At 42.3% G+C, this 24,027-nt stretch overlaps 3 protein-coding genes across 3 annotated transcripts; 1 reads left to right on the top strand and 2 right to left on the bottom strand.

Moving 5' to 3' along the window:
- The first annotated feature begins 4,306 nt into the window (after window positions 1-4,306).
- On the top strand, window positions 4,307-6,635 carry LOC104427152 (S-type anion channel SLAH1). Its single transcript, XM_010040295.3, has 2 exons — window positions 4,307-5,236; window positions 6,252-6,635. The coding sequence occupies exons 1-2, from the start codon at window positions 4,358-4,360 to the stop codon at window positions 6,516-6,518; spliced, it is 1,146 nt and encodes a 381-aa protein (XP_010038597.2). The 5' UTR covers window positions 4,307-4,357; the 3' UTR covers window positions 6,519-6,635.
- A 1,788-nt stretch (window positions 6,636-8,423) lies between these two features.
- LOC104424753 (mitogen-activated protein kinase kinase kinase 18) lies at window positions 8,424-10,082 on the bottom strand. Its single transcript, XM_010037254.3, has one exon. It carries the CDS (start codon window positions 9,845-9,847, stop codon window positions 8,600-8,602), a length of 1,248 nt encoding a protein of 415 aa, XP_010035556.2. The 5' UTR covers window positions 9,848-10,082; the 3' UTR covers window positions 8,424-8,599.
- Window positions 10,083-16,540: 6,458 nt separating this feature from the next.
- LOC104424752 (aspartic proteinase A1) lies at window positions 16,541-22,332 on the bottom strand. Its single transcript, XM_010037252.3, has 14 exons — window positions 22,178-22,332; window positions 20,916-21,294; window positions 20,752-20,812; window positions 20,256-20,350; window positions 20,066-20,178; window positions 19,754-19,922; window positions 19,624-19,663; window positions 19,461-19,525; window positions 18,447-18,560; window positions 18,264-18,328; window positions 18,017-18,173; window positions 17,824-17,943; window positions 17,004-17,092; window positions 16,541-16,834 (listed from the first exon to the last, which is right to left on the bottom strand). The coding sequence occupies exons 2-14, from the start codon at window positions 21,285-21,287 to the stop codon at window positions 16,750-16,752; spliced, it is 1,545 nt and encodes a 514-aa protein (XP_010035554.2). The 5' UTR covers window positions 21,288-21,294; window positions 22,178-22,332; the 3' UTR covers window positions 16,541-16,749.
- Between the last annotated feature and the right edge of the window lie 1,695 nt (window positions 22,333-24,027).

Genomic DNA, 24,027 nt, shown 5'->3' with positions numbered 1-24,027 from the left:
AAAAAAGAACTTCCTTGCGTATTGATGATTATAGCATAAAGGGCGGCTCAATTTTATATAGTTATAGGCTCTGTTAGTCATACTCGTGCCGTCAACATTAAGATTTTACACGAAAGATCCATTAGGAAGACAACTAGATATATTCGCTAATTGACTTTTCTGACACTCTATGCCAAAGCTCATGCACCAAGAGCTGAGCTGACCTCCTACAGACATTGACCATGCATCTTGTCAATTCTAATGTTGAATTAATCCCAAAAATCTAGAAACTTGTCGAAAACGTGATAATACTTTATGCCCACGATTATTCTTATTTCCATTTCAATTGTTGATGTCGTTGGACAACATATATCTTTGTTTTCACAAGCATTGACAAACCAAATATTTCGAGAGATGCGTTTTCCATGGCTGATTCCTATGTGGAGCTAAATGAGCTCCACAGTGTATGAACGATGAAAAGAAGAGCCTACCCTTTTGGAAGGACATGATGAATTGAAATTTGGTTATTGGGTAAAGGATACTTCCACAAATTTGTACTTACATCTCATGAGATTCAACTTGGTGCCTCATTATTTTATCATGGGTTGAGATAAATTTAAATCTTTTGATTGCATCTAGTACTGGGTCGTGAATGAGTCTTGTTGATTATGGCCAAAAATGGATCTCGACTGATTTGAAATCTTGAATCGCAAAGAAACTCGGGTCATATTAGAAACGTCCAAATAGGACTCTTGCCAATGGGATTGTGGGTGATGAAATAAAAGGGTAAATTTTCCACAAGATTCATATTTTTGGAAGATTAAGTCCCTATTGACATTGGAGAAGAAATCATAGTTTCTTGCATATAAATACTCTATTACCGAGTTTGGTTTGGTGCACACAAGGAGCATGCTTATCACGTGAAAGCTTGCTAACGACGCATAGAGCTCAAAAGTGAAAAAAAACCCTTTTCGTGTGATTACTCTTGTGGTGTTTGGGCTTTAATCTGAGAAACATTTACGAGTGAGTGTGATTAAGCAATTGTAATCTCTTCCTCATCAATTATTGTAGAAATTCTTTGTCGATCTCTCCCCAAGAAGTGGGCATACTACTAAACCTTGTAAATTGGCTGTATTCAAGTTTCATCTCTGCAAATTATAGTTAACTCAAACCGTTTCCTTCGGGTACTCTTCCGCGTGAGCGTGACGAGGCCAAAGCTTATTAATCCGTTGCGGGAAACTGCCATATCCAAGCAAGAAAAGCGACTTTCTGGGTGCATCATGTTCGGCAACTTTGGAGTCGGCATATACTTTATAACATGAGACAAGAGACGGCTTGCTAGAAAAAGTACTTCCTATAAAAATCAACAGGGATGTCCGTATTGGTCCTCTATTCTATGCACCCCATCTTTTATCCCTTACTAGATACTGCAGTTTGTGTGGGTTGGTTTTCAATTGTTTTTTTTTTTTGGACCAAATTTTCAATTTGCAACCAAGTCCTTGATGATGATGATGTGGCTACTAACGTGGTGCGTATTTCTTAAAGATTAGAAATAAACAAGAAAATGATAATCAACATGATGATATTTTAGCTATTGAGATGGCCTATAATTGTCGAACCAACAACCATTTTGCAAAAGCCATATCGGCTACTGATGGACTTAACTGGACTCCTACTTTTCGCATGTTCATCACTATTTGGGATTTGGCGAGCATGCTCGGGCGAGTTCGCGGGTCGCAATATCCCATTTTGGCCCATGATCGATCATCTTTCTCACTATAATCATCAGGATGAGTAACATAACATTTTGCTTATACATACCAAGTCTCGATTTATCCCATATATTTCTATGGTTTCTTCTTGGGGCAGAATCGAACTTTTTTAGATTTACACGCATGCATGACGTTCATTTAGGGCAACTTTCCTGATGATAAAGACTTTACACGTTAGCCATAGCATGAAGATCCTAATTTAATTTCCCTTTAGCCGATTTTACGAAAAAAGAAAGGGTTGGTTTCAGAAATACTTTTCCCATCATCACATTAATTTATTTTATCTTCTAAGATGACAATACAAATTCACGTGGTTTTATACTTCTAGAATATCGAACTTAGTATCACATGCGATCACTAAGCATTACGTGATGTGTACTAATCTCATACTGCAGTGCAGTGCGCATTGCCGTTGCACAATGAGATTACTTAATGGATGATTATCCAGTTCTGAAGTTGATTACGTGGAAAGACTACATCAGGTACATAAAAAGCACGCGAGTGTAAACTACGAGAATATTCTAACTCTTCTTTTTTGCTCTTTTTCCTAAAAATGATCATGCAGCAAACCCTTTTTCTTTTCTCCTTATTTCGCCTCGTTATATGTGTAAAAGCGCAAATAGGGGTTGCCACTATCTTCTGCGAATGAGGTTTTAATGCGCAACTACGTTTCATTGCCCGAACGCGATTGGAGCAGAATCGGAGTCTAGGATTTGCTCCGGATTTGCTCCGGTTGAGGACAAAATGGAGATGTACATGTAGTTTGGAGATCTTGGGAGACTGGATTAGGCTTTGAGGATCAAGCAATGATTTAGCATCTTTTTCGGATTATCAGAATCTTCCGGACATGGATATCTATCGTGTAGGAACTAGTGACCTGGTCAAGATAGCAGAAAGAGAGAAATCGACATGAGGAACGTGTTGTCTATCTCTCTCAGGCAAGGAGAGCCACAGTAGAATGGGTTATTCAATATAAATTGCTATAATGGTAATCAAACTTTAGAGAATCTCGATTTGGAAATGGAAATGAAACCTCATTTTGATTTTCTTTCTTAGGTCAGTACACTTTGATGAGATTTAAGGTTAATACTACAAAAAATTTCAAATTATGGCCATCATGACATAAATATCCGAACTTTTTTTTGTATCACGAAAAATCTTAAACTTGTCTTTTGTGATATAAGTATCCCATTTTTTTTAGGTATATATTTTGGAAGGAATTGAAATAGAGGATAAGGTTGAAGGTATTTAGGTGATAGTGGGTAAGTTTAGAATTTTAAAAAAGTTTGGGATATTGGTGTTATAATGGACATAAATTTGAATTTTTTTGTGGTATTTTACCCATGATTTAATTTGATGCATATGTGTTTGTGTTACGTTTAGTTGCACCATCCAGAGTGGCATTCATTGTCACACACACTCAAGTGGCATATAGTGATTGTGACTTCTAAAAGGAACAAGCTAAATATAGGATGTTCGTGATGACAGACATTCAAATGATTATTAATTTCAATGCAAGTACACATCATGGAGCGTTGATAGCACATAAAAAAAACAAGTAAAAATGAATGGTTTAGAAACTAATTATTTTAAGATAGATATTTATTAAAAATTACTGATATGTCGATTGAATTTACTTAATAGAAAAAAATATTGATGCCACATTACTCCCGGTCTTTCCAAATCCAATACATCAAGAAAGCCAACTTTTAAAAAAAAAAAGAAATAGATGTGACATCCAAGTTGCATTCTTGGGGAGACAAACCTAGGGCCAATATAATCTTACCTTTTGCCCAAAAAAAAAAAAAAAACCTAGGGCCAATTCCGAAGACGCAACCTTAAGGTTCTATACTAGGAAATACAGTGAACTTGCCCGGATTTTCTGTTGTCAGTCCTTTTCACTGACAGAGATGAGTTCCATAAAGAACAGACCCGTAAGCCACTTGGGGTCGTGGCTTACATCCGCTTTCCTAGTACGGTAGTACCCCTTTTTCATGCTCAAGTTGGAGCACGCGCGATGCAAATGATACAGCTTAGGTTTTCGTTTTCTTTGTTGCTATACCGGTCTGCTGCACCTACTTCATTTTCCAGGAGTTCTTCCTTGCTCTATGTAACATCATTCCAATCTCTGACGAGCTATAAAAAAGAATGTTTAGCTCAGTGCGTTCAAAGAAGCCGCACCGTGCATGATTTTTTTTTTTTTTTTGTTTGTTTTGGGGGGGAGGGGGTGGGGGTGTTGGTCTCTTATCCTCGCCAGCCAGCTGTAAAGGGGTTTAAAAGTTCCAAAATAAGGTCAGGTTTCATCAGCAAACGGAGAATTTTAAGTCCAAATTGGCTCCCAACTACGTATAGATCAGCCGCCTCTCTAAATCCCACGTTCACAATGGAACATTTATTTCGACTTTATTCCGATAGGAGCCTCTTTTGTCTTCATCAACTTTTTTCTTAAGCACGTACCTAATCTTTCTCTTCTCAAGAAGATGTGTCGCCCCCTATATAAACATGAAGGGGGCGATGGCACGGCACATGCTGATAAGAAGCAGGGTGTATGACTTGGCTGATCAGCTGAATATCACCGTAATTGTTTGGCTTTCGAATCGAATTCCATGTCTGCAGTTGATGGATCCCACGTTATCGAGCTCATGCTTGAGGCGGCCATCATCACAAATCAAATGTCGCCGCAACAGAATTGTTTGTTGCCTCTAAAGATAATCGAGCGCTCTCTAAAGCCGTTCCTTTCCAAAATCCACGCGGGTTACTTCAGGATAAGCCTGTCGTTGTGTAGCCAGGCCTTGCTGTGGAGGACCCTGGGCGAGCCGGCTGCCGATGCCCACAGTTTTATCCGCCGTGTCTTCCATGTAATGCCCTCCACAGCATTCACGCTGCTGTGGTCGTTGGCCTTGTTCACGTTGGCGCTACTGTCCCTCGCATACGTCCTGAGGTGCCTATTCCACTTCGAGATGGTGAAGTCCGAGTTCTTGCACCACGTCGGCGTGAACTACTTGTTTGCGCCGTGGATCTCGTGGCTCCTCCTCCTTCAATCATGCCCCTTCATCGCCCAGAAAACCTCACCGTACCATGTCCTTTGGTGGATCCTGGTGGCACCGGTGGTGGCGCTTGACATCAAGATATACGGGCAATGGTTCACGAAGGGTAAGAGGTTCCTATCGACCGTGGCGAACCCGACGTGTCAGCTGTCGGTGATCGGGAACCTGGTGGGGGCGAGGGCGGCGGCCCAAATGGGGTGGAGGGAGAGCGCGATATGCATGTTCTCGCTAGGGATGACGCACTATCTGGTGATCTTCGTCACGCTCTATCAAAGGTTCGCAGGGAACAAGGGCCTGCCGGTGATCCTTCGGCCGGTTTTCTTCCTCTTCATCGCAACCCCGAGCATGGCGAGCCTCGCTTGGGATTCCATCTCCGGGACCTTCGACGACTCGGCCAAGATGCTCTTCTTCCTGTCACTCTTCCTCTTCGCGTCCCTGGTAATTCAACAACTTCCTTTGGCTAAGGTCTACAGACAGTCATAAGTATAGAATGAATATCTATCGCCAGTTGCGAGGAAACAGAACCAATGTGATCGCATCATCTTCTCATGGTGATGCCGAAAACCTTGAAAATTCTAACTACAATGAGGCTGACTAGATCTTCTTGTCGGTTTCCTCCAGCGGATTTTGGCCAATCATATTACTTTCTAAGTAGGTTGTCTTCCCTCGTACGTAGTCCGTGTAAAGCTTACATATACGGTAGGAATCCATCAAAATACTAAAAAGGGAAATCTTTTTAGACGACGCATAAAAATAGAGCGATCCTACGTAGTAATAATGTGACTAGGAGTGCGTTTGCTTTGTTGAAAACTATATAATATGATAAAGAAAGTTATTTTTCATGAAAATTATTTTTAAGGAAAATGGTTAATTTTTATCTATTTGGCACTTTAGAGAAAATACTTTTTTGTAAAACAGAGAAAGTCTTTTTCTCCCATTCAAATTTGTTGTTTTTAGTTCATGAAAAATGATTTTCATATATTGATCATTTTTTCATCATCCAAATACTGGAATGTCAAAAAATAACTTCTAAAGAATAGTTTTCTTTCGCATAAATGGATCCTCAAATATGCTTGTTAACGCACATGCACAACATGTGGAGATTTGATTTGGCTTTTTACCAAGACTAATCACTCTGGTGTCACTCCACTAATGTGAAGGGGTCCAAGAAAAGTTCACTTGCCTCCTCATTAGTCTCGATGGTGATTGGCCAAAGCCTTTAGAAATTAGATTAGGCAAATCTCGATCTAATTAAATATTTGGTCCTTTTCGCGCCTACTTTCAACTAATTTCGACGCCCTAGTCTCTTCTCTACCTTTTGTCCCTCCCTTAACTTAGCAAACCGTAATTTAATCGGGAGCAAATGCTAGTTAGGTGTCATGGTAAAATGTTCGCAACATTACTTTCATCGACACAGTGCGATTAATGGAAAATTTGTGAATTTATCGCGCAGATGACGAGGCCGATGCTGTTCAAGAAGTCGATGAGGAAGTACGACGTCGCGTGGTGGGCGTACTCGTTCCCGCTGACGGCGCTGGCCTTGGCGTCGGTGGAGTATGCGCGGGAGGTGAAGGGCGGGTTCGCCCACGGGCTCATGCTCGTCTTGTCCACGCTCTCCGTCCTCGTCTCTCTCTTGCTCATGGTCCTCACCGCCGCCAACACGAACGTGCTCTTATCAGCTAAGCCGCCGAACGACGACATCTTCAGCACGATGCCTTGACTTTTTTTTTTTTTTTCTAGATGACGTCGTACGACTCGGAATGTTGATTGACCATTAATCTAGTTTGACATTTTGTAAGGCTGCTGGGACATTCAATGTTGGGCCTGGGGTACATAAGCTAATTGAAACGTGATCCATGTTAGTTCCAATGGAAAACCCTTCTTCTTTTTTGCTTTTTACTATTGTTGTTGAAGTAATTAATTAGATTAAATGATGAAATTCCGATATTAGTTATGCATAAACTATGGCATAAGCCTTAGGGTTGATCTTAAATTATTTGCCGGTATATTTGACGGCTTATTAGTAGGCATATCTTATAAGCGATTTACTAGTGACGCTATAGTGTGAGAAATTTTCACACAAAATCTTGCTTTGGAAAAGAAAATTCTGCCTTCCAAACTAAAACGATGCGAGCTATCTTGTCCGATCGTCTTAACATGAGTTTTATCACTCAGATGCAATCGATTGGAGTCAGCATGAGGAGCTCTCGATTGATATAAGATATTGGAGATATTTTGGATCGAATTTTTGAACATATTAAGTCTGCCTCTCCGGTCCAGCCAAAGAAAAAATAAACTTGGCCCGACAAATATATAATCTGAAGAATCTATTGTACACAAGTGCTTTCTATCTTTCTTTCTTTCTTTTTCTTGCTTTTGACAAGAAAAGCATTGTGAATTGTTCATTGATGTCGAATTGGGCCGGGCCAACTAGCCAAGCCTTTGGACTTGTTAGTCGTGAAGGACTGCCTAGAGATTACTCCGCATCGCTCCTATGTTCTTGTTCAGCCCGAAATACCAGTGCCGTCCTCAAACCCCATTCTCCTTATATTCCATGGAGAAAATTCTAAGTATAACGCAACAATACGAAACGCCAGGCATTTCGAGTTTCCTTCATTTCTTCTATGGGAAAAAAAAAAAAAATTATTGCAGCAGCATGTGAGCGAACGGTCCGTTGAAGCAAACCAACCTGGCATCGCTCGTACCTCGAAGCATGTTGGTCGATCAAGATCAAGTGTAGATCATCTGAGCGTACGTATGCCAACCCAATTAAATTAATTCAAATAAATGGCCGAGACCCTGTTTGACTCGGACCCGAGCAGTACGAGCCCGAACCGACCCATTCAATTACTCCGGACCAAGATTTTAATTTCGGAGGCTAAAGGGCGTCGGTATGTGGTTGGACGCATGCTGTTCAACTTCCCACCAAACCTACAGCTAGCATTTGGCACGCGGATAGGAGGCCATCCTAAGCAAGTACTACTAGGCTGATAATTTATTGATGTCTTATGGAGGGAGCAACAGAACTTGGCCGACGTTTTTGAGACCCGACCGAATTGCAGAATTAACCTCGTAGCGGACCAAGGAGGATGCATAATTCAGTCGGCAGCCAATTGTCCCTCTCCTGTTTTAGGGCATTGGAATGAAAAGATTCACGAGCACTTAGGGACATTTCCTTAACGAAATGAATGCTATTTTGGTCGGTCGGTGTCGGGTTTCTTTCATTTCATCGAGACAAAAGTGAAGAACCCGAAAAAGACAGCTTCAGAGCATAACAAATCCGAGAGGGCTTGAGGAGGGGAGCGAGCGATCCAGTTAAAATAGCGAGTTGTTGGACATGGCCCACCTAGAATTTTACCCATGGACATAACCTATCACTAGCATAGTCAAAACAAGTTTCGAAGCGCCATGCGACTCGACTTGTCTCACCATGCTATAATTGCCACCCGAGATGAGCACTGAGGACGTTTGATCACTAATCCGAACTTAGTGTAAGGGCAAGTGTATGTATCAACAAGAGTCGATCGTTTAGCTTTAAGGTTTGTATAAGATTTAGTTGCATTTTGCGGTCCACGCGATTAAGTACATTTCGGCGGGATCCACTGAAAAACAGAGACGAGGAGGGGATCTCGAAGTCGAAGATGACCCTTCAGTTCTTGAGAGTACACTAGGTACTGGCGAGAGAGGACAAAGCGCTTTTCACGTCCGCCATTGGAAAAGAATCGATCCAGCTCAAAGCTCAGTTCACCGCCAAAAAGAAGCAAATGCGATGAGAGAGAGAGAGAGAGAGAGCAGTCATTTTCACGAAAATCTCGACATCAATTCGGGAAATCTACACTCGTGTCTCTGCAAATCGAGGCTAATCCGAATGACAGCGCACTTTTCTCCGCATTCACATGAATTCCCACCCTGCGGCAGGCCCACCCACCTCTCACCACCGACGGCACTCGCGTCGTCCATCTCGTCGCCGACCCACGAAGAACGCCAAGAAGATGACGATGAAGAAGATGAAGCCGCGTCCGACCCACCATCTCTGACTGTGATCCAGCCCTCGTCGCACGGCCGGCAGGGTCGTCCCTCCCGGAACGACAGCGTCCTGATCCTGTCGAGGGCCGACTCGATTCGTTCGCCTCCCGTCGTGGCGGCTTCCGACTCTGCCTCGTCCATGGCGTCCCAGAATTCTTGATCCAGAACGCTCGTGGGCGACTTCGTGTTGGTCTGCTCGGCTTGGCTCGAGCCCAGTTTGTTGCTCTCGAGGAATGGGTGCTCGAGAAGTTGACCCACCGTCCACCTCTCCCTCGGGTCTCTCCTTAGACACTTGCTCACGAAATCCCTTGCTTCCGCGGAGAGGCACCCCGGAATCGCCGGTGACTCCCCGGAACACGCGATCCTGTAGAGCACCGACACCGGGTCGTCTGCACCCGCGGCCGCGCCGGCCTGCCACGGGGACTTCCCGGTGGCCATCTCGACGACCGTGCACCCGACCGCCCACGCGTCGCCGGCGAGCCCCTGCTCCTCTCCCCGCGCCGCCTCCGGCGCCATGAACATCGGCGTGCCCCCGATCCCCGCCGCCGCCGTCGCAGCCGCCCCCGCCGGGCCGACCCGCTTCGCGCACCCGAAGTCGGCGATCTTCGCGGCGCCGTCGTCGCCGATCAGGACGTTGGCGCTCTTGATGTCGCAATGCGCGATGCCCCGGGAGTGCAAGTAGTCCAGCCCCTCCAGAATTTGGCTCGTGTAGGCACGAATCGCCGGTTCGTCCAGCTTGCCTCCGTGGCTCCTGATCTGATCCGCGAGGCTTCCTCTCGGCAGATAGTCCAGGAAGATGTTGAACATGATCCTGCTGTCTTCGCTCGTGATCTCGCACCCCCTGTAGCCGACTATCCTCGGTGAGCTCAGGGAGGACAGGGTCCGCTGCTCTCTCCGCAACAACTCGGACCGAACCAGCTCGGCCGACTTCACGGCGAAGACGTCGCCGGAGCGGCGGCAGGTCGCGACCGACACGGTGGCGGAGGCCCCGCGGCCGACGGCGCGGCCCCTGGTCCAGTCCATCGGCGCGGCGGGAGCCGTAAAGGGGGGAGCTTTTGGCTCTGGTTGGGTACGTGCGTTGGGTGTGCGATGGAGTGTGTTGCTTGGCGAGCGTGGGGGCTTACTTTATATAGGGGGAGTCGAAAAGGGAAAGGGGAAAGAGAAAAAGGTGGGAAATTTCAAAGGCCGGTCAGCCAGTCCAGTGGAGCTTGGGAAGGGTTGACAATCCCTTAGACGTGAGGGTTGGCCAGGTGGCGGGATTTGGCTGGCTGCTGCCAGCTTGGACGGTAGTGGCTAGGGAGAGGGAGCGTGCAACCGGGGGTGACCCACGTACGCAACGTCGAGAGGGTTTTTTAAGGTTATATTTTAGGGGGACTGTTGGAGAGATGGTTAGTGAGAAAGGAGGGGAGAGGTTCGGGATTGGATTTGGGGGTTAGCTTGGATGGATAATCCTCCACCCAATTTGGATTCTGTGGATTGTTTTGCGAGTGGACTTTTCTCGTTCTTGGCAACAGTGAGGGTTTTTGGGATTTTTAGGGTTTGATTTTTGAATTTGATATGGAGTTAGGGGGAGGGGATTATGGAGTGGGTTGAACCACCGAAAAGGAGGAATTGGTTGAGTCAAATGGGATACTTTCGTTGGGAGTAGAGAGAGGGGTTTGAATTTGGGTTGTTCTAGCTTGGCCAACCGCGTACCTTGTCAAGACTGGAGTGTTTTGGGGGAGGATTGGAAGTGCAACTACGTAGTTTTGAAATGTGGGGACTTGTGAAGAAGTCAATGCCATTAAGGCACAAATGTTTTGGGACTTTGCATTTGGACCGTAATGCGTTTGGAAGCACATAGATTCTCCATTGCTCCAATCCGTATATGCCTTGCTTCTACCAGCGCCATTCATTATCCAAATCCCGTGTGGATTGTAGAACTAGTTGATAACAATAATATAATAAAAAAAAAAACCCGTTTGGAAGCATATTTACATCGACATGAGAACATGTGCAAATGGACAGGCCGTCGTCCCCTCAACCCCACCAAATTCCAGGGGTAAGTGTCCGGGGCTTTGTTGTAGGGTCGACGAATTCATTTCACCTTGAGCATTCGGCCCTGTTCCTCCTCCGCCCTAGTGGTACAGGTGTTCTCTAAGTTTTGAATCAACCCTTAAGTTCCATTTCGGTAAACCATCGAGAAGACGAGTGTCCAGTTTCACATCGCAAGCAGATTAGTTGGGAAAAAGATCCAACCTTTCGAAACCAATTTCACCTACCGTTTGTCAACTCTGCAATTGAAGCAAATTTGGGCGTGAATCAGTTAGGAATTTTCGTGACCTAAATTACCCTCGTATGCATACGTTGTCAAACAAAACCATTTGTCTCCAGCACGTGTAAAATTGAGTAAGTTCGTTTGACCTAATTTCTAAACCCTAAACCAAACTCGTTCAGCCGGAGGCAGCCATCAAGTTTGTTATGGGCACCAAACTGGAGATCTGACAAAATCAGCCAAATTACCAATATATTCACAAACATTCGCCACCAACTTACTTCTAGAAAGTTAAATCATATAATATAATATAATATAATATGATATGATATGATAAGATATAATATAAAATGTGTGCGTGTAAATTTTGTGCAACCACTTGTAGGCAATTATTACGATGGGCTGATGGCGAGTGTGAACTTAAAGTGAAGCTATCATAATAGTTACCATCATCTTTGGTTGTTACTTTCTCCAAAGCGAAAGCTGAAAGGGTGCAATTTCCCAGTGCCAACGAAGTTGATACGTCACATAACGGAATTTGGTCTGTCCACGTTGCATGCCAACTATTTGTTAGAATGTAATCGATTAATCACATTTACATTAATAAAGTGAACTCGCTGCTCATCATGTGAATTGCTTCCTATTCGAAAGTACAAGTTGCGAGTGCAAGCGTCCTCCACTCTGCAAAATATGTGATTTCTCGATTCTTAGACTAAACCATACATTTTATATATGAAAGATATAAGAAGGTAGTGACATGACATTGTCGGGGATCATCGCCCCCCTCCTGCCTCTTGGTCACCGAAAGTTCAAGGAAAAATTATCCAAAAAATCCTAAACATATTATATTTTTGCCAGTTTAATTTTAAACATTTTAATTTCATCAATTGAGTTATAAACCTTTTCAAATTTTGCGAATTGAGTTTATTCGATTAATTAGCCGAAAATGGCCAACGTAAATGCTAATTGTCCTATGTGGCACAATTATAACATGGCCAGCACTGATGTAGATAATTTTAAGAATATTTTAATTTTTTAATTTTCTTTTCTTTTTGAATTTCTTATTATTATTTTCTAAATACTTTATTATTTTTTTTTTCCTTTTTTGGGTCAAAGGGCCAACGGGACCGATAGACACTAGTTGAGAGCCAACAAACTCCTTGACCACTGACCAAGGTTCGCAAAGCCCTTGCCAGCAATAGGCAAAGGGTTGTAGCCCCTTGCTAAGACCGATGAGGGCGTCACGAGCCCTCGTGGGCTACAACAAGGGCCACCATACCCTCACTTTGCCACCCCTCGCTGGCCAAAGTGAGGGCTTGTGAGCCCTTACCAGATCCAATGAGGGCTATGAAGCCCTTGCTTAGGGGTCGGCAGGGGGTTCACTAACCCTTGAGGTCATTGACAATTGTCCACGTCAGTGTAGGATGACTACTGTTAACTGGACTGTCATAGATTTCAATCATTTTCAATCAAAATTATTTGGATGGACTCAATTGGCAAAACGTGAAAATGTTGATGATTTAATTGACAAAATTAAAAGATTGATGACTAAATTAACAAAAATGCAATAGATTTAAAACTTTTTGGATAATTTTTCCAAAAATTCAGGATAATTCTTGATAAGCTCACATAAAATTTGAGATTGGTCCCCCTTCCTGATATCCCCGCCTCTGATGTTTTACTGATCGCATGATTAAATAGATTAGTAAAACAATTAAGTAATATCCCGGAATTAGTTTTTCTGATTCACACTTGAGTCTACCATATCGGAAAGTCCATGATATCATGCCCAAGCAAGAGGCATTTTCGTCAAGCCATGGCATGTGTGGCTACTCCTCCCATCTCTTCCATGTCACGTTTCGTTCTTGCTTGAGAACCCCCAATTCGTGGGATTCCGAGGGTAAAGCAGACGTTATCCAAATTCTAACATGACCCGGTGCACTACATGACTCGCTACGCCAAGCCACACTCAATTCCTTCGGTCCTTATTATATTGTCTGCCTCATGGTCGAAAACCATTCTCCGGCGGGCACCAGCTTGCAAGAATCAAACCCTAGAGCCTGTGCCTTGGTCTCAAGGACAAGCTAAAGTGGGTCGGAATCAGAACCCTAAGACACCCTATAATAAAGAAAAGCGCCTTTCTTGCTAACTCCAAAAGCGAGCGGTCCTCACAAGCGAAAAACCCACTTATTCGCCCTTCATATTCTATGCTTGAAGCAAGCAGCCGGTACACGAGAGCCTAACTGCTAAGAAATTATCACATGATCGTTAAGCCCATATGCTAGCGATACATCACCTACACGAGGGTTTCGTAGTATTTTTCTTATGTTGTCCCGAGCAAGTCTCAATCCCCTTGATTATTTTTTCAAAACATTAGGAAGAGAAAGAGACCTAAATCTATCGTATCTCACCTAATTATGTTAACCCTCTTTTTCGTTCTGTACACACAATGGACGAAAATATTTTATTCGCACGTGCCTTGCTAGGTATACATCATTAGTTGTCTTGAAGAATACTCTTGAAATGAAATATGTTTTACTTCTCCCTTGAACTTCCATGTATGAAATCATCTATGTCATATAGATCTCGGTCTGGATCAATTATAGATAAGAAGTTGTGAAGACATGATGTGCACATGGATTGCGAATTAATTACATGATTCTCAACACTTTATAATTCATGATCATGATCATAATTAGCCGATTATTCAGAGTGAAATTAGCACGACTTACTGTGCACAGTTATGGCTTTCCTAGTAATTCTTTATTTTCAATTATTTGAATTCTTCCCTTTTCGCAGCAAATCAACCGAGACACTTCTAAACCCTAATCCTTCTTGGTTATTTGACACGAATGAAAGATGAAAAAGAAAACAAATGATATCCCATGATAGCTTTGAACTTTAGACCCCTTTTACACTCCTCCACATAGCCCGATGGGGGTTAATTGTCCAACCCTGATTTCGATTACCCTATCCGTCGAACGTCAATCAATTTTAGTTAAGGATAGTTGGTCAGACAGGAACATCGCTTGATTAGACAAGAAATAGTGATTTGAAGCGTGATTTCTACGATAACCAATGATTAGGAAAAGCCCATTTTAGCTTATAGCCAACGCGAGTCACGTGTGACCTCATCTTTTTGCTTCGATGCCTTCTCTATCTCTCTCTCTCTCTCTCTCTCTCTCTCTCAAAAAATGATGCCATTGCGTATTAATGAGAAGGACGGCGAGAAAGAAAAGGAAACAGGGTCCAGGTCCCCCAAGCGGGGCGGACCATCCAGGATGAACTAGCACGTGTGGACGTGTCTGACGCTAGTAGAATCACGTTTTTTTAAATGATTTTGCGTGGGCTCGGGAACGACCACGTTTTGAGAGTCTGGTACGAGTGGAAATTAGGTGCGCTCCTCTCTCTAGAAGGACCAATTCGGTGGCTCAACCATATAATTGTATGCTTGGAGATTAACGCACTCATTTACTAATCTCCGCCCAAAAATTGAAAAGAAAAATAAAACAAAATCGGTGGCTCAACCATTCATTTGCCTTGGCTCCAATGGCATCACCAATGAATATGCTTTTCATCTCTAATTGAATGAAGAAGTTGTACTTTAAATGCTTGAGTTAGGTGACCCTTGGAAATTAGTCCCTCGCTTTTCCATCCCCCATAATTCATATTCAGAATCTTGCGTGCCATTGAGTATCACCACTATCTTAAGTCATTCCTTGTCATCACATCTTTCTATGGATCCATGATCATTGGCCTTTGATCTTATGATATTTGACAAATTAAGGCATTCGGTTTATGGATTGTTTTCTTCTGAAAATATCTCATGGTTTGGTTTCTTGCGAAAATATCTCATGATTGCAAAGGATTGATGTGTTCAGGCCATAGATCTTGCCCTAAGCAAGTTGAAGTCGGTACCCGAAGCTTCCTAACTCCATGGCGTGGGGAATGTGATCTCGAGCTAACATGCTGGCAGAGGGGTCGGTATTTGATGAAGATGGGTTGTTGATATATATGTGCAAAATCGTCTCGCTGATCTTGTTCCGCTAAGCGTCAAAAGTTCATCGCGGGGTCCTCATTCGCATACGTATAATCGTATTTTCAATTGCTAGAAACTGATTTTCCTATTATTCTATTCTCTTATACAGCGCTTCTCTCTGCTAGTAGTTTTCAAGGCGTATCTTGAATTATGTGTTCAGGGTTTCTTTTGCTAAGAAATGAAGCAACGAGGGAAAGAACGACTATAGACCCGGAAGAGAGAACGGCGTGAAATTTCTGGGTGACTTTCCACTTAACATTGTTACATTAAGAAAACCATCTTCTACAAACATTGAAGTTGAAAAAATGATATTAAACCGAAAAGCAAAGAGTATTTGATCGTCCGATCCATAATTTGCCCACTATTTGAGATAATATTACCAAGCAGAACGTAGATTGGATTTTATTAGGTATTTTAGAATTGACCGAACGATCCAAAAACTGATCCTACTCAATATGGGTTTCATAGTGAAATTGAATCGCATTCAAGAGGGCAAGAACCAAACTTTACAAACTGAAAAACTATCAGACATCAAAATCATCGTATCCACCCCATCTCCCCTCGAGATTATACCATCAACTCAGGATGGTCCCATAATCGCCTACGATAAAGAACCCTTGACTAGCGGTGCCTTTCATCGCGAAGAGAATGCTTTTCCATGATTAAGGTTGTTAAGCCGGCATTATAATGACTAGACCTTTTGAATGTGTGCCTTTTGACATTCCACTGCATTGTTTTGAGGGCGATTTCTTAGTGATCGCAGCCTAGTCTATGTTGGTAATGCGTCCGCTCATTGGCCCATTTCAAATTAAAAAGGGGTTCTCTTTCCCTTTTCTTTGTCCCTAGTTATTGACTTCAACATGATCGGCGCACGTCAGTATCTTTCTCTTCAAGACTCGTAAAGTGCTTCGGGGCTGATTTTCTTACCTTCTTTCTGAAGAATAATTAGAGAGGAGATTAGAGTGCATATGCATCAATGGATATTGACCATCGAATACAGCGGCTCACGGATTGCAGGTTCCGCATCTTAGGAGTACATTCCAACCCTAGGCACATTATGTTTGGTACATGATGCCGCCGTTCCACTCTCAAAGCCTAGCGAAAAGGTTACCTAAGGAAGGGCGATAGAACTAGGGTGCTCAGACGCTCGTTTTGGTCTCCCCTCATGCTTGATTCTTGCAAAAAGGATTCGAGATCTGTCCACACCCTTTAAATGTTCAAAGCGCCAATGATCCTTTTCCTTCTTTTCTTTTTCTTTTTTACCCTTTTTCAGTGCACAAATTAAGGATCTTTATCTTTGCTCATACTCGAGAAGAATGTGACGCGCACGGTGAATTTGATTCGACTCTGTATGTTCCAGTTCCGGGTATTCTAGATCACGTGGTAGTAGCATTCTTCATTTGGTTACTGGACGGACATTGGCTTGACTTCGTATACAGTACGTGAACTTCAATATTATCTCACGCTCCTTATGTTTTACAGGATAATCAGATGACAAATGTCAGAGGATCACGCTGTCTAGTTTAAATTTAGAAACATATTGCACCACGATATTTACATTACAAAGTCCAGATGAGCGTCTATGGATAGAGGCACCATCGCATCACAACAGTAAGGTAACAACTGCAGAAGCTAAGCTGCTTCAGCAAATCCCACTCGCTGGTTTCCGTAGTCAAACACCGTGTGGTACTTGCCCATGAAAATATCTCCCAAGATCCTGCATTTACAAAGCAAGAGGTCGCCCATTTTCAGGGAACTAATCACAAGCAGACAGTCTAATCAAAGTGGAGGCAGTTTCAGAAAGTGAATAGGAAATGTCTAGCTTCCAATAACCTACAGGAAATAAATTGATAGAGGAAACTAATGTGCGAGATATAAAAAATTACCACAGAGGTCCACGGGGTGGAGCCACATCCAAAGCAGTAAATCCACTGATGCACTGAGAAGCACCTCCCTCCCCAACTTTAAGAACATACTGAACCATGAAATCCACAAATTATTAGCAATCAGTGAGGAAACAGTTGATTAAAGTTTGACAGGAAAGAACAGGGGTCATCATGGTTAAGCCAGAAGCAAAAGACCACAACATCACATCACATAATAGACCATATAATGCAAAAGTATAAGCCACTCCAACCTAGAAAGCCTTCCTGTACTCCACCAAGGCTACAAAGTCATATTAAGAGAAAAGATTGTATCATTCAATATCCAGGAGGAACCGTGCCAAAGTTTGACATCAATAGTTGATACATATTCTAGCATTCAAATCAAGCTGCAGATAATATAGAGTGCTTGTACTTTGGTGAACCCACACTGATAAACAGTCCCCAATTTTAGCCAACCTTTCCCTCTCGACTTCCCATGTTAGCCCAAAAGTAGGAACTGAGTAACTACCACGAGGGTAAGAGTTAATACACATCTTAACAAGAAGATGCCCATCTTCCAAAACCACTTAGTTTGTTTTTGGATACCACATTGTAAAATCCAACAAAACAGTTAAGCCATTAGGTAAAGGGATACTACATGCGTTTAAAGCTCCTGGGTATTCAAGTGGTGAGGGATAAGATGTTAACAAGATGCAACAAATTAATCAATAAATTCAGTAAGAAGATATAGCTCTGACTATAAAACTTTCATGTCCTCATCAAAACATGGTTATTTGCTGAATACGGAGTTGAGGCTTCAAAACTAGGTAGAAAACCATACCTGCTCTGGGGCAAGGTCAAACACTTTACCACCAATGGTGAATGAAACTCTTGGCATGGAAGAAAGACTGTTACAATCAACCGCAGATTCACCCATTGGACTAGGAATTCGATCGCAAAGCTGAAATTCCAACAACAGGATAAGTTGGAGCAAGGATAAAACCCAACAGAGATGAACAAAATTATTAATTTACCTCATTAACATAATTCAGAATTTGATCTTCTGTCTGATTTCGTGTGAGCTGATTTTGCATCCATACAACTGCCATCTCACATGCACTACACATCGCATCATGTAAACCACCACTTGACTTGCCCTTGGTCTCATCCACCACACTCTCAATACCCATCCTGTTTGAAAAAGCTTAGTTAACAACCAGTTGATAAAATGACATTAACATGGTACCTATTAGCTTTGTGCCAATGCAGATTTTGACTAACCTGACCCCATGGGTCCCATCAAAGGTACAGAAACCAATCTGAGAACATATTTTTTGCGGTTTTGCCTGCATAGATGGCAAAAGCAAGGAGAAATAAAGAGCAACAAGCGAAGAAAAACAAGTCTAAACTCAATACAAACATTAACATGTCCAAATATAACCTAAAATTTGATTATACAAGTACCTCTGTCATAAGCATTTCTAATATAGTCTTTCCGTATTGCCCAACAATTGTCTTGCACTCCTGGCTGACCACTCCAGAAGCTCCAATTGCATGGTTAATTTGGGTTATGACAGTCTGAAAGTCTCAAATATACATCACATTGTCACTTACAAGACTTTTTGTTATTGAAAAAGCAGGAACACAAAGCAACAAGGAAAGAAAGGCCATAAGATGCATTAATTACTCCTGTGGAACCACACCATGTTCAAAGATAACGTCACTAATTGTTATCCTCAAATTTAAAGGCAACATTAAGGTTGATTTGCTCCTGATGGTTGAGCTTATGGGTGAGTCTGACTTATATGATGGTTCCAAGTGGAAGCATTTAAGGTGACAAGACAAAAGACAACCCTGAAATGAAGAACTGTCAACCAGATCCAGCGCAGCACCAAGTAATCAGATATTATATATATAAAAAAACTATTGATTATAATAACCATTGCCCACTGAATGAGAATATCTAAATGTGCCCTGCCTTATCATCACCTTAGTAGTTCACTTTCCACAACGGATTAGCATGGTCCAAGGAGATTTTACGGCAATAGAACAGATGATGAAACCCATTTGCCAGTATCATGTTCAATCAACAAAAGTTAATTTAAGCCATGTATCATTCACAGCTCTTGGAGAATTTCTGCATAATTATCTCATAAAGAAGCTAGTGAATACAGAAATGAAAGATGAGTTCCTAATTGTATTCCTCTCACATTTAGAACTAAACAAGTTTTTCCCTCAGATATAAAAGTTAAAAAGTGAAACCAATAAAACAAGAAATAACAAATGACTACCTATTTCATCCCTTTCAAACACTAAACTAATCAAGTTTATTCACAAATATAAATTCGAATAATGCAGAATATGAGAACAGTCAAATATAGTGAATCTGCCACTCAGGCACATGTACACTGTTCAGCGTGTCAAAGGATTTGTCAATAGAATGAACAATGGCAATTTCTCACTGCTTATGAAACTTACAGTAGGGCCTGCCAACAAGGAGGTCCCAGAATCTGCAATGGCCGAACAACCACTAGCACAAAATCCTAAAAAGAGAGTTTGTAATCACTTAATGCCATAAGGAGGAGGAAAAGAATGATAATTGATCCAGAAATTCATAATAACAATATGCATAAACACTTACCAGTAGTTTCATTCCCAATGAGGACATCGGCCATCTTAAACTGTCAATTGAAAAAAGAACCAATTAAACAGACACTTAAATGCAATGCCCGAAGTATGGACAAAAAACCTATTAGGTCTTGGTAGCCAACCTGCCAGTAGCCTTTCTGAGTCACAGGAACATATGTATGCTCTCCCTTATAGTGACTAGAATCAGCCCCACCAAACACAATTTCACCTCCTTCTTCCCCTTCAGTGTTGCGGTTTAACCAAAATGAAAATACTGGCTCCTTGATAAGCCCTTGATTGACCATATTATACCTGCACATATCCTCTAATTTAGAGATTCAATAAAGGTACAAAGGAAAGGAATAATTTCAAATGATAAGACATTGGTTTGTATATACACTCCTGAAGGTGCTGAAAGGCATCTAACAGTTAGTTGTGGGCATGCACTGACTTACCACACAGGAGTAGCATCACCCACTGAGATCTCTTTAAACCCAAGTCCAAGTATACCATCAAACTTTGCAGCCAAGAATGTGATGCTTGGCTCCCTGGTAGCTTCAATAAATTCCTGAAAGCCAATGCAACTGCCCAGGTAAGTCTGTTGTCTTGTGGACCAACAATTGCATAAATCATAAGTGTTCATACCTGACCCTTAACAACAAGATCACCAACTTTGACATGGTCTTGGCTAAAAAAGCCTGAAATGGCTCCAGTGCCATAATGGATTTCAGCAGACTTCCCTGAATCCAAAGAAGAAGAAAGAATAAAGACATGGTTAATCTCCACAGTCAAAGAGGAGAGTGATATGACCGTAGAATTGTTTATGATCCTTGCTTTATATTGTCAAGTGCGACGTTAGATAATTTCTTTAGGAAGTTTTCAAATCTTAAACTTCACTCAGTATCAAAACAAGATAAAAAAATCTAATCAGAACTTCTAATCAGTATACGGTCTTTGAATGCAAGTAGTGCCCAGGTTTCCACCACAGTCAGTAATGTCCAATCCAGAGATTGGTTATTTAAAATTTCAAATACAATAAAAATAGTGCAGCTGCATGGCAAGATAAAGAATTGCAGGAGGAAGAGATGACAAAAAATGTTGTTACAACACTGTTAGTTAGAACAGGAGCAACTTTCCATACCGTTCTTTTTGTAGGTACTTGAATCACTGGACTTGAACTTTGAGTGAAAATAGCAAGCAACCTGAACCAGAAGGCGAAATCTTTAGTCAATGTCGCAAAAAATTTCATCAGTTGAACCAAATTTAGATGGTACCAATTTGAGACAGAATACTACAAAGACTGACCGAAAGGTAACACTTTGATGAGGGTACCCAAAGATTCGAACTCCCCGTGTCAAAAATCACAGTGAACTTCTGGGAAGGAGTTCCAATTCCAATCTCACCAAAATATTGAGCATCCATATAGTTTTTCAGTGAGACAATGTCAATATCCTCAGAATCTCCAAGATTGTTATGGAGATAGTACTTTCTTAGAGGACCCCTCAGCGTCCCCCCTTCCTTTGAATTACCTTGTTCAGCAACACGGTTCACGTGATCCAACTTTCTCTTTTTCAGTCCAATTCTGACCATTCCATCACTAGAGGAGGAGATGAGCATAGGTGACAAAAGCATGAAAAGGAAGACCGCAGCCACCGCTGCTCTGGATTTGATTGTCATTTTGCCACTGTATAAAGGCTAACTCACCATCAGAATAATTTAAAAACAGGCATTAATAAGGTCTTCCTACATTGACACACAAATGGAAAAAATGGCACAATTCCCCTACAGAATGAAATACAACAGAGGGAAACAAGAATACTCCAAAATCTGAATCACTCTGTAAAGCAATCAATGCTATTGCTGTTAACTTCCCTTCCACAGTGAAAGAGGACTTAGGAGATGCAAACTTTCCCAATTCTTTTCAGGTACGCAATTTAAATTGACATGACAAAATTTAAGAAGGACCAAAAAACCTCGATAATCCGAGCTTCTAGCATCTTCTTCCACTAAAGAAAAATCAATGGAAACACGATTCTCGCCCTAAAAGAAAAGCACATGATCTAACTAAAGCCGCAGAAACAGACGAAGCTAACCGTGCAAAAAAAAAAAAAAAACGAAAATTTGACTCGGCAAACAGCGGTCAAACACTCTCACCCCGAGGTTTCGGCATCAATCGCACTCGAAACCAACCACATTTAACAAAAACCGAACATCAAAAGAAGCAGACACCATAAACGACATCGTCCGCAGTCCTACGAGGAACAACAGCTTTTTTTTTTTTTTTTTTTCGCGAGGAATCGAACGGAGCAGCAATCCGTCGACCTCCGAGCCGCCGAATCGCGAATCGGACGCTCTACTTCTTCCCCCCGACCTACCGAAATCGCGTCGCGGAGGCCCTATTCGTCGTCGCGAACTACGAAATTCGAAGTCAAAAACACACGACGCGAGACGATCGGACGATCGGTCGATCGGTCGATGCTCGCCCGAGCATCGGATCGAGGCCGTAATCCCAAGACGATCGAACGCGAACACCGAGCGGACGAAGCGAGGAGGATTCGGGAGCAAACCTGAGGATCGACGGAAGTCAGCAGGCGAGGAAGAACCCAAAAAACGCGGAAGGGGAACAGAATGAAGGAAGCACCGAGGAAACCAGCATTTACGCAGCCGAAGCAAAGGAGAGTGAAGGGGGCGCTAGAGAACGACGTTCGGCGCGGGTGTTGGGTACGCTCTAGCACGGCCAGCGTCGATCGGGACTGGCTGGATTCATCGCACGGCTGGGAATAGGGAGGGGTCGGGAGCGGACCGCGTGGCGTCGGATGATTGGGTGGACGTGGGAGGCAGACTGTGGGCTCGGCGTAGAGGAGCGTGCGCTTGGCTTGTCGAGCACAGAACTACCAGTCCACGCCAGGGGACGGGGAAGGCAACGGCTTGAATTTTGGAATCGCGGGCGGTCGTCGTGGGCCGTGGGCCGGGTGTAGGCCCACTAAGGGCCCGTTTTGGTCTTTCCCATGTTAGGTGATTTGGGGGGCAACAATCTGGTTTAGCCCGGTTGATAATGTTTTCTCTGACCATCCATTCCCCGTTCCTTCCTAACATTTTCATCCAATTCTTTCGTTAGTTTTTTCTCAAGGAATTTTGGCTTCCGGTATCAAACCTCGTCTTCCAACTCATCCAAGGCAAGCCATCCAAGTCGTAACTAGGAGATTTTGTGAAAAATAACTTACTCGTGACACTATTATAGTATTGATTTCAATTAATTGTAATTAAGTTTTCCTTCCAACTAATCAAATGCGAAGTATGACGGTCCAACATGCCGTGCTACTCTTGTGTGCCCGAGCCCAACCCTAATTGATGACAAGAGGGAGGACCAAGGTGACGGCGAGCAATATGGTGAACTTACTATCCTCCAAGTCTACCTACTAGGACTATACATAGGATTGAAGTGAGTGTTGTAAAAGTTTGAGCTTTAAATCCTAATTTGTGAGGATATAATCTGTGCACGTTTAAGGTTTGTGCCCTAAAGTAATATGGCTTTGGTTGTAGGAATCATGCAAGTTGGTAATAGTCCTTATTAGTACCTTGAAACCCAGGTACTTTTCAATTCATGCTAATAGCTCACATTTGCATTATTTTTTTTTAATAATTTAGAACAAATTTGAAACCCCAAGTATTTTTGGGATATTATTGAAGATAACTAAATGGAATCCCAACACCATCAATATAATTCTTGATGAGCCAGATATGTTTTTTTTTTTTTTTTTGGTCAGTATGAGCCAGATATGTGAGTAATCTCTTTATTTTTCAAGATTTGGTATAATAGATCTGTTGAGAGTATGAATAATGCATTGCTGTCTCATTTGTCTTTTAGGTACATGTCCTCCAAATTAGGGGTGAGCATTGGTTTAAGGTCAACCTTGGACTGACCCTGGATCGACCCAACCTTGTCGGTCCTGGTCCGGTTCCCAAGAAGACTAGATCGGTCTTTGATCCTAGAATTTCTGGACTAGCATTGTGCGAGTCGGTTCTCAGTCCTAAGAGTTTTGGGTCGGTCCAACCCGGACCAACCCTGACGATATATATCTAATATGTTATTTATAATTTTTTTATATAAAGAAAATCTTGAAATAAATAGTGTCAACAACAGTTAATAACTCTTTAGTGAGGAGTTCAAGTAATTTTACATTATTATTTAATAACTTAGATTTTTAATGTCTTTTACAGTATCGATAGTCATAATTTACGAAAGAGGAAAATGTTTTTGTGAGGAGTCCTATCGGCATCCAAAAAGGCATAAATAACTCCTTATGGCATCCTCCTCTAGTATTTGTTCTCTTCTATCTTATTTGTCATCTTAATATTCAATTTGCCAAAATCGAAAGAAACAACTTCTTCGCTCGCCACTTGACACTCGCCTTGC

Source organism: Eucalyptus grandis, chromosome 11 (genome assembly GCF_016545825.1).
Source record: "Eucalyptus grandis isolate ANBG69807.140 chromosome 11, ASM1654582v1, whole genome shotgun sequence".
In the NCBI taxonomy this organism is placed as follows: Eukaryota; Viridiplantae; Streptophyta; class Magnoliopsida; order Myrtales; family Myrtaceae; genus Eucalyptus; species Eucalyptus grandis.
This window is presented reverse-complemented; position numbering and strand designations above follow the sequence as displayed.

Bases quoted from the DNA above. Each gene is read 5' to 3' on its own strand.
- LOC104427152 (XM_010040295.3), top strand. From the start codon at position 4,358: ATGTCTGCAGTTGATGGATCCCACGTTATCGAGCTCATGCTTGAGGCG. The intron at 5,237-6,251 runs GTAATTCAACAA...TTTATCGCGCAG, and splicing joins TCTTCCTCTTCGCGTCCCTG to ATGACGAGGCCGATGCTGTT.
- LOC104424753 (XM_010037254.3), bottom strand. From the start codon at position 9,847: ATGGACTGGACCAGGGGCCGCGCCGTCGGCCGCGGGGCCTCCGCCACC.
- LOC104424752 (XM_010037252.3), bottom strand. From the start codon at position 21,287: ATGACAATCAAATCCAGAGCAGCGGTGGCTGCGGTCTTCCTTTTCATG. The intron at 20,813-20,915 runs GTCAGTCTTTGT...CTTCTGGTTCAG, and splicing joins CATCAAAGTGTTACCTTTCG to GTTGCTTGCTATTTTCACTC. The intron at 19,526-19,623 runs GTAAGTGTTTAT...CTCTCTTTTTAG, and splicing joins CATTGGGAATGAAACTACTG to GATTTTGTGCTAGTGGTTGT.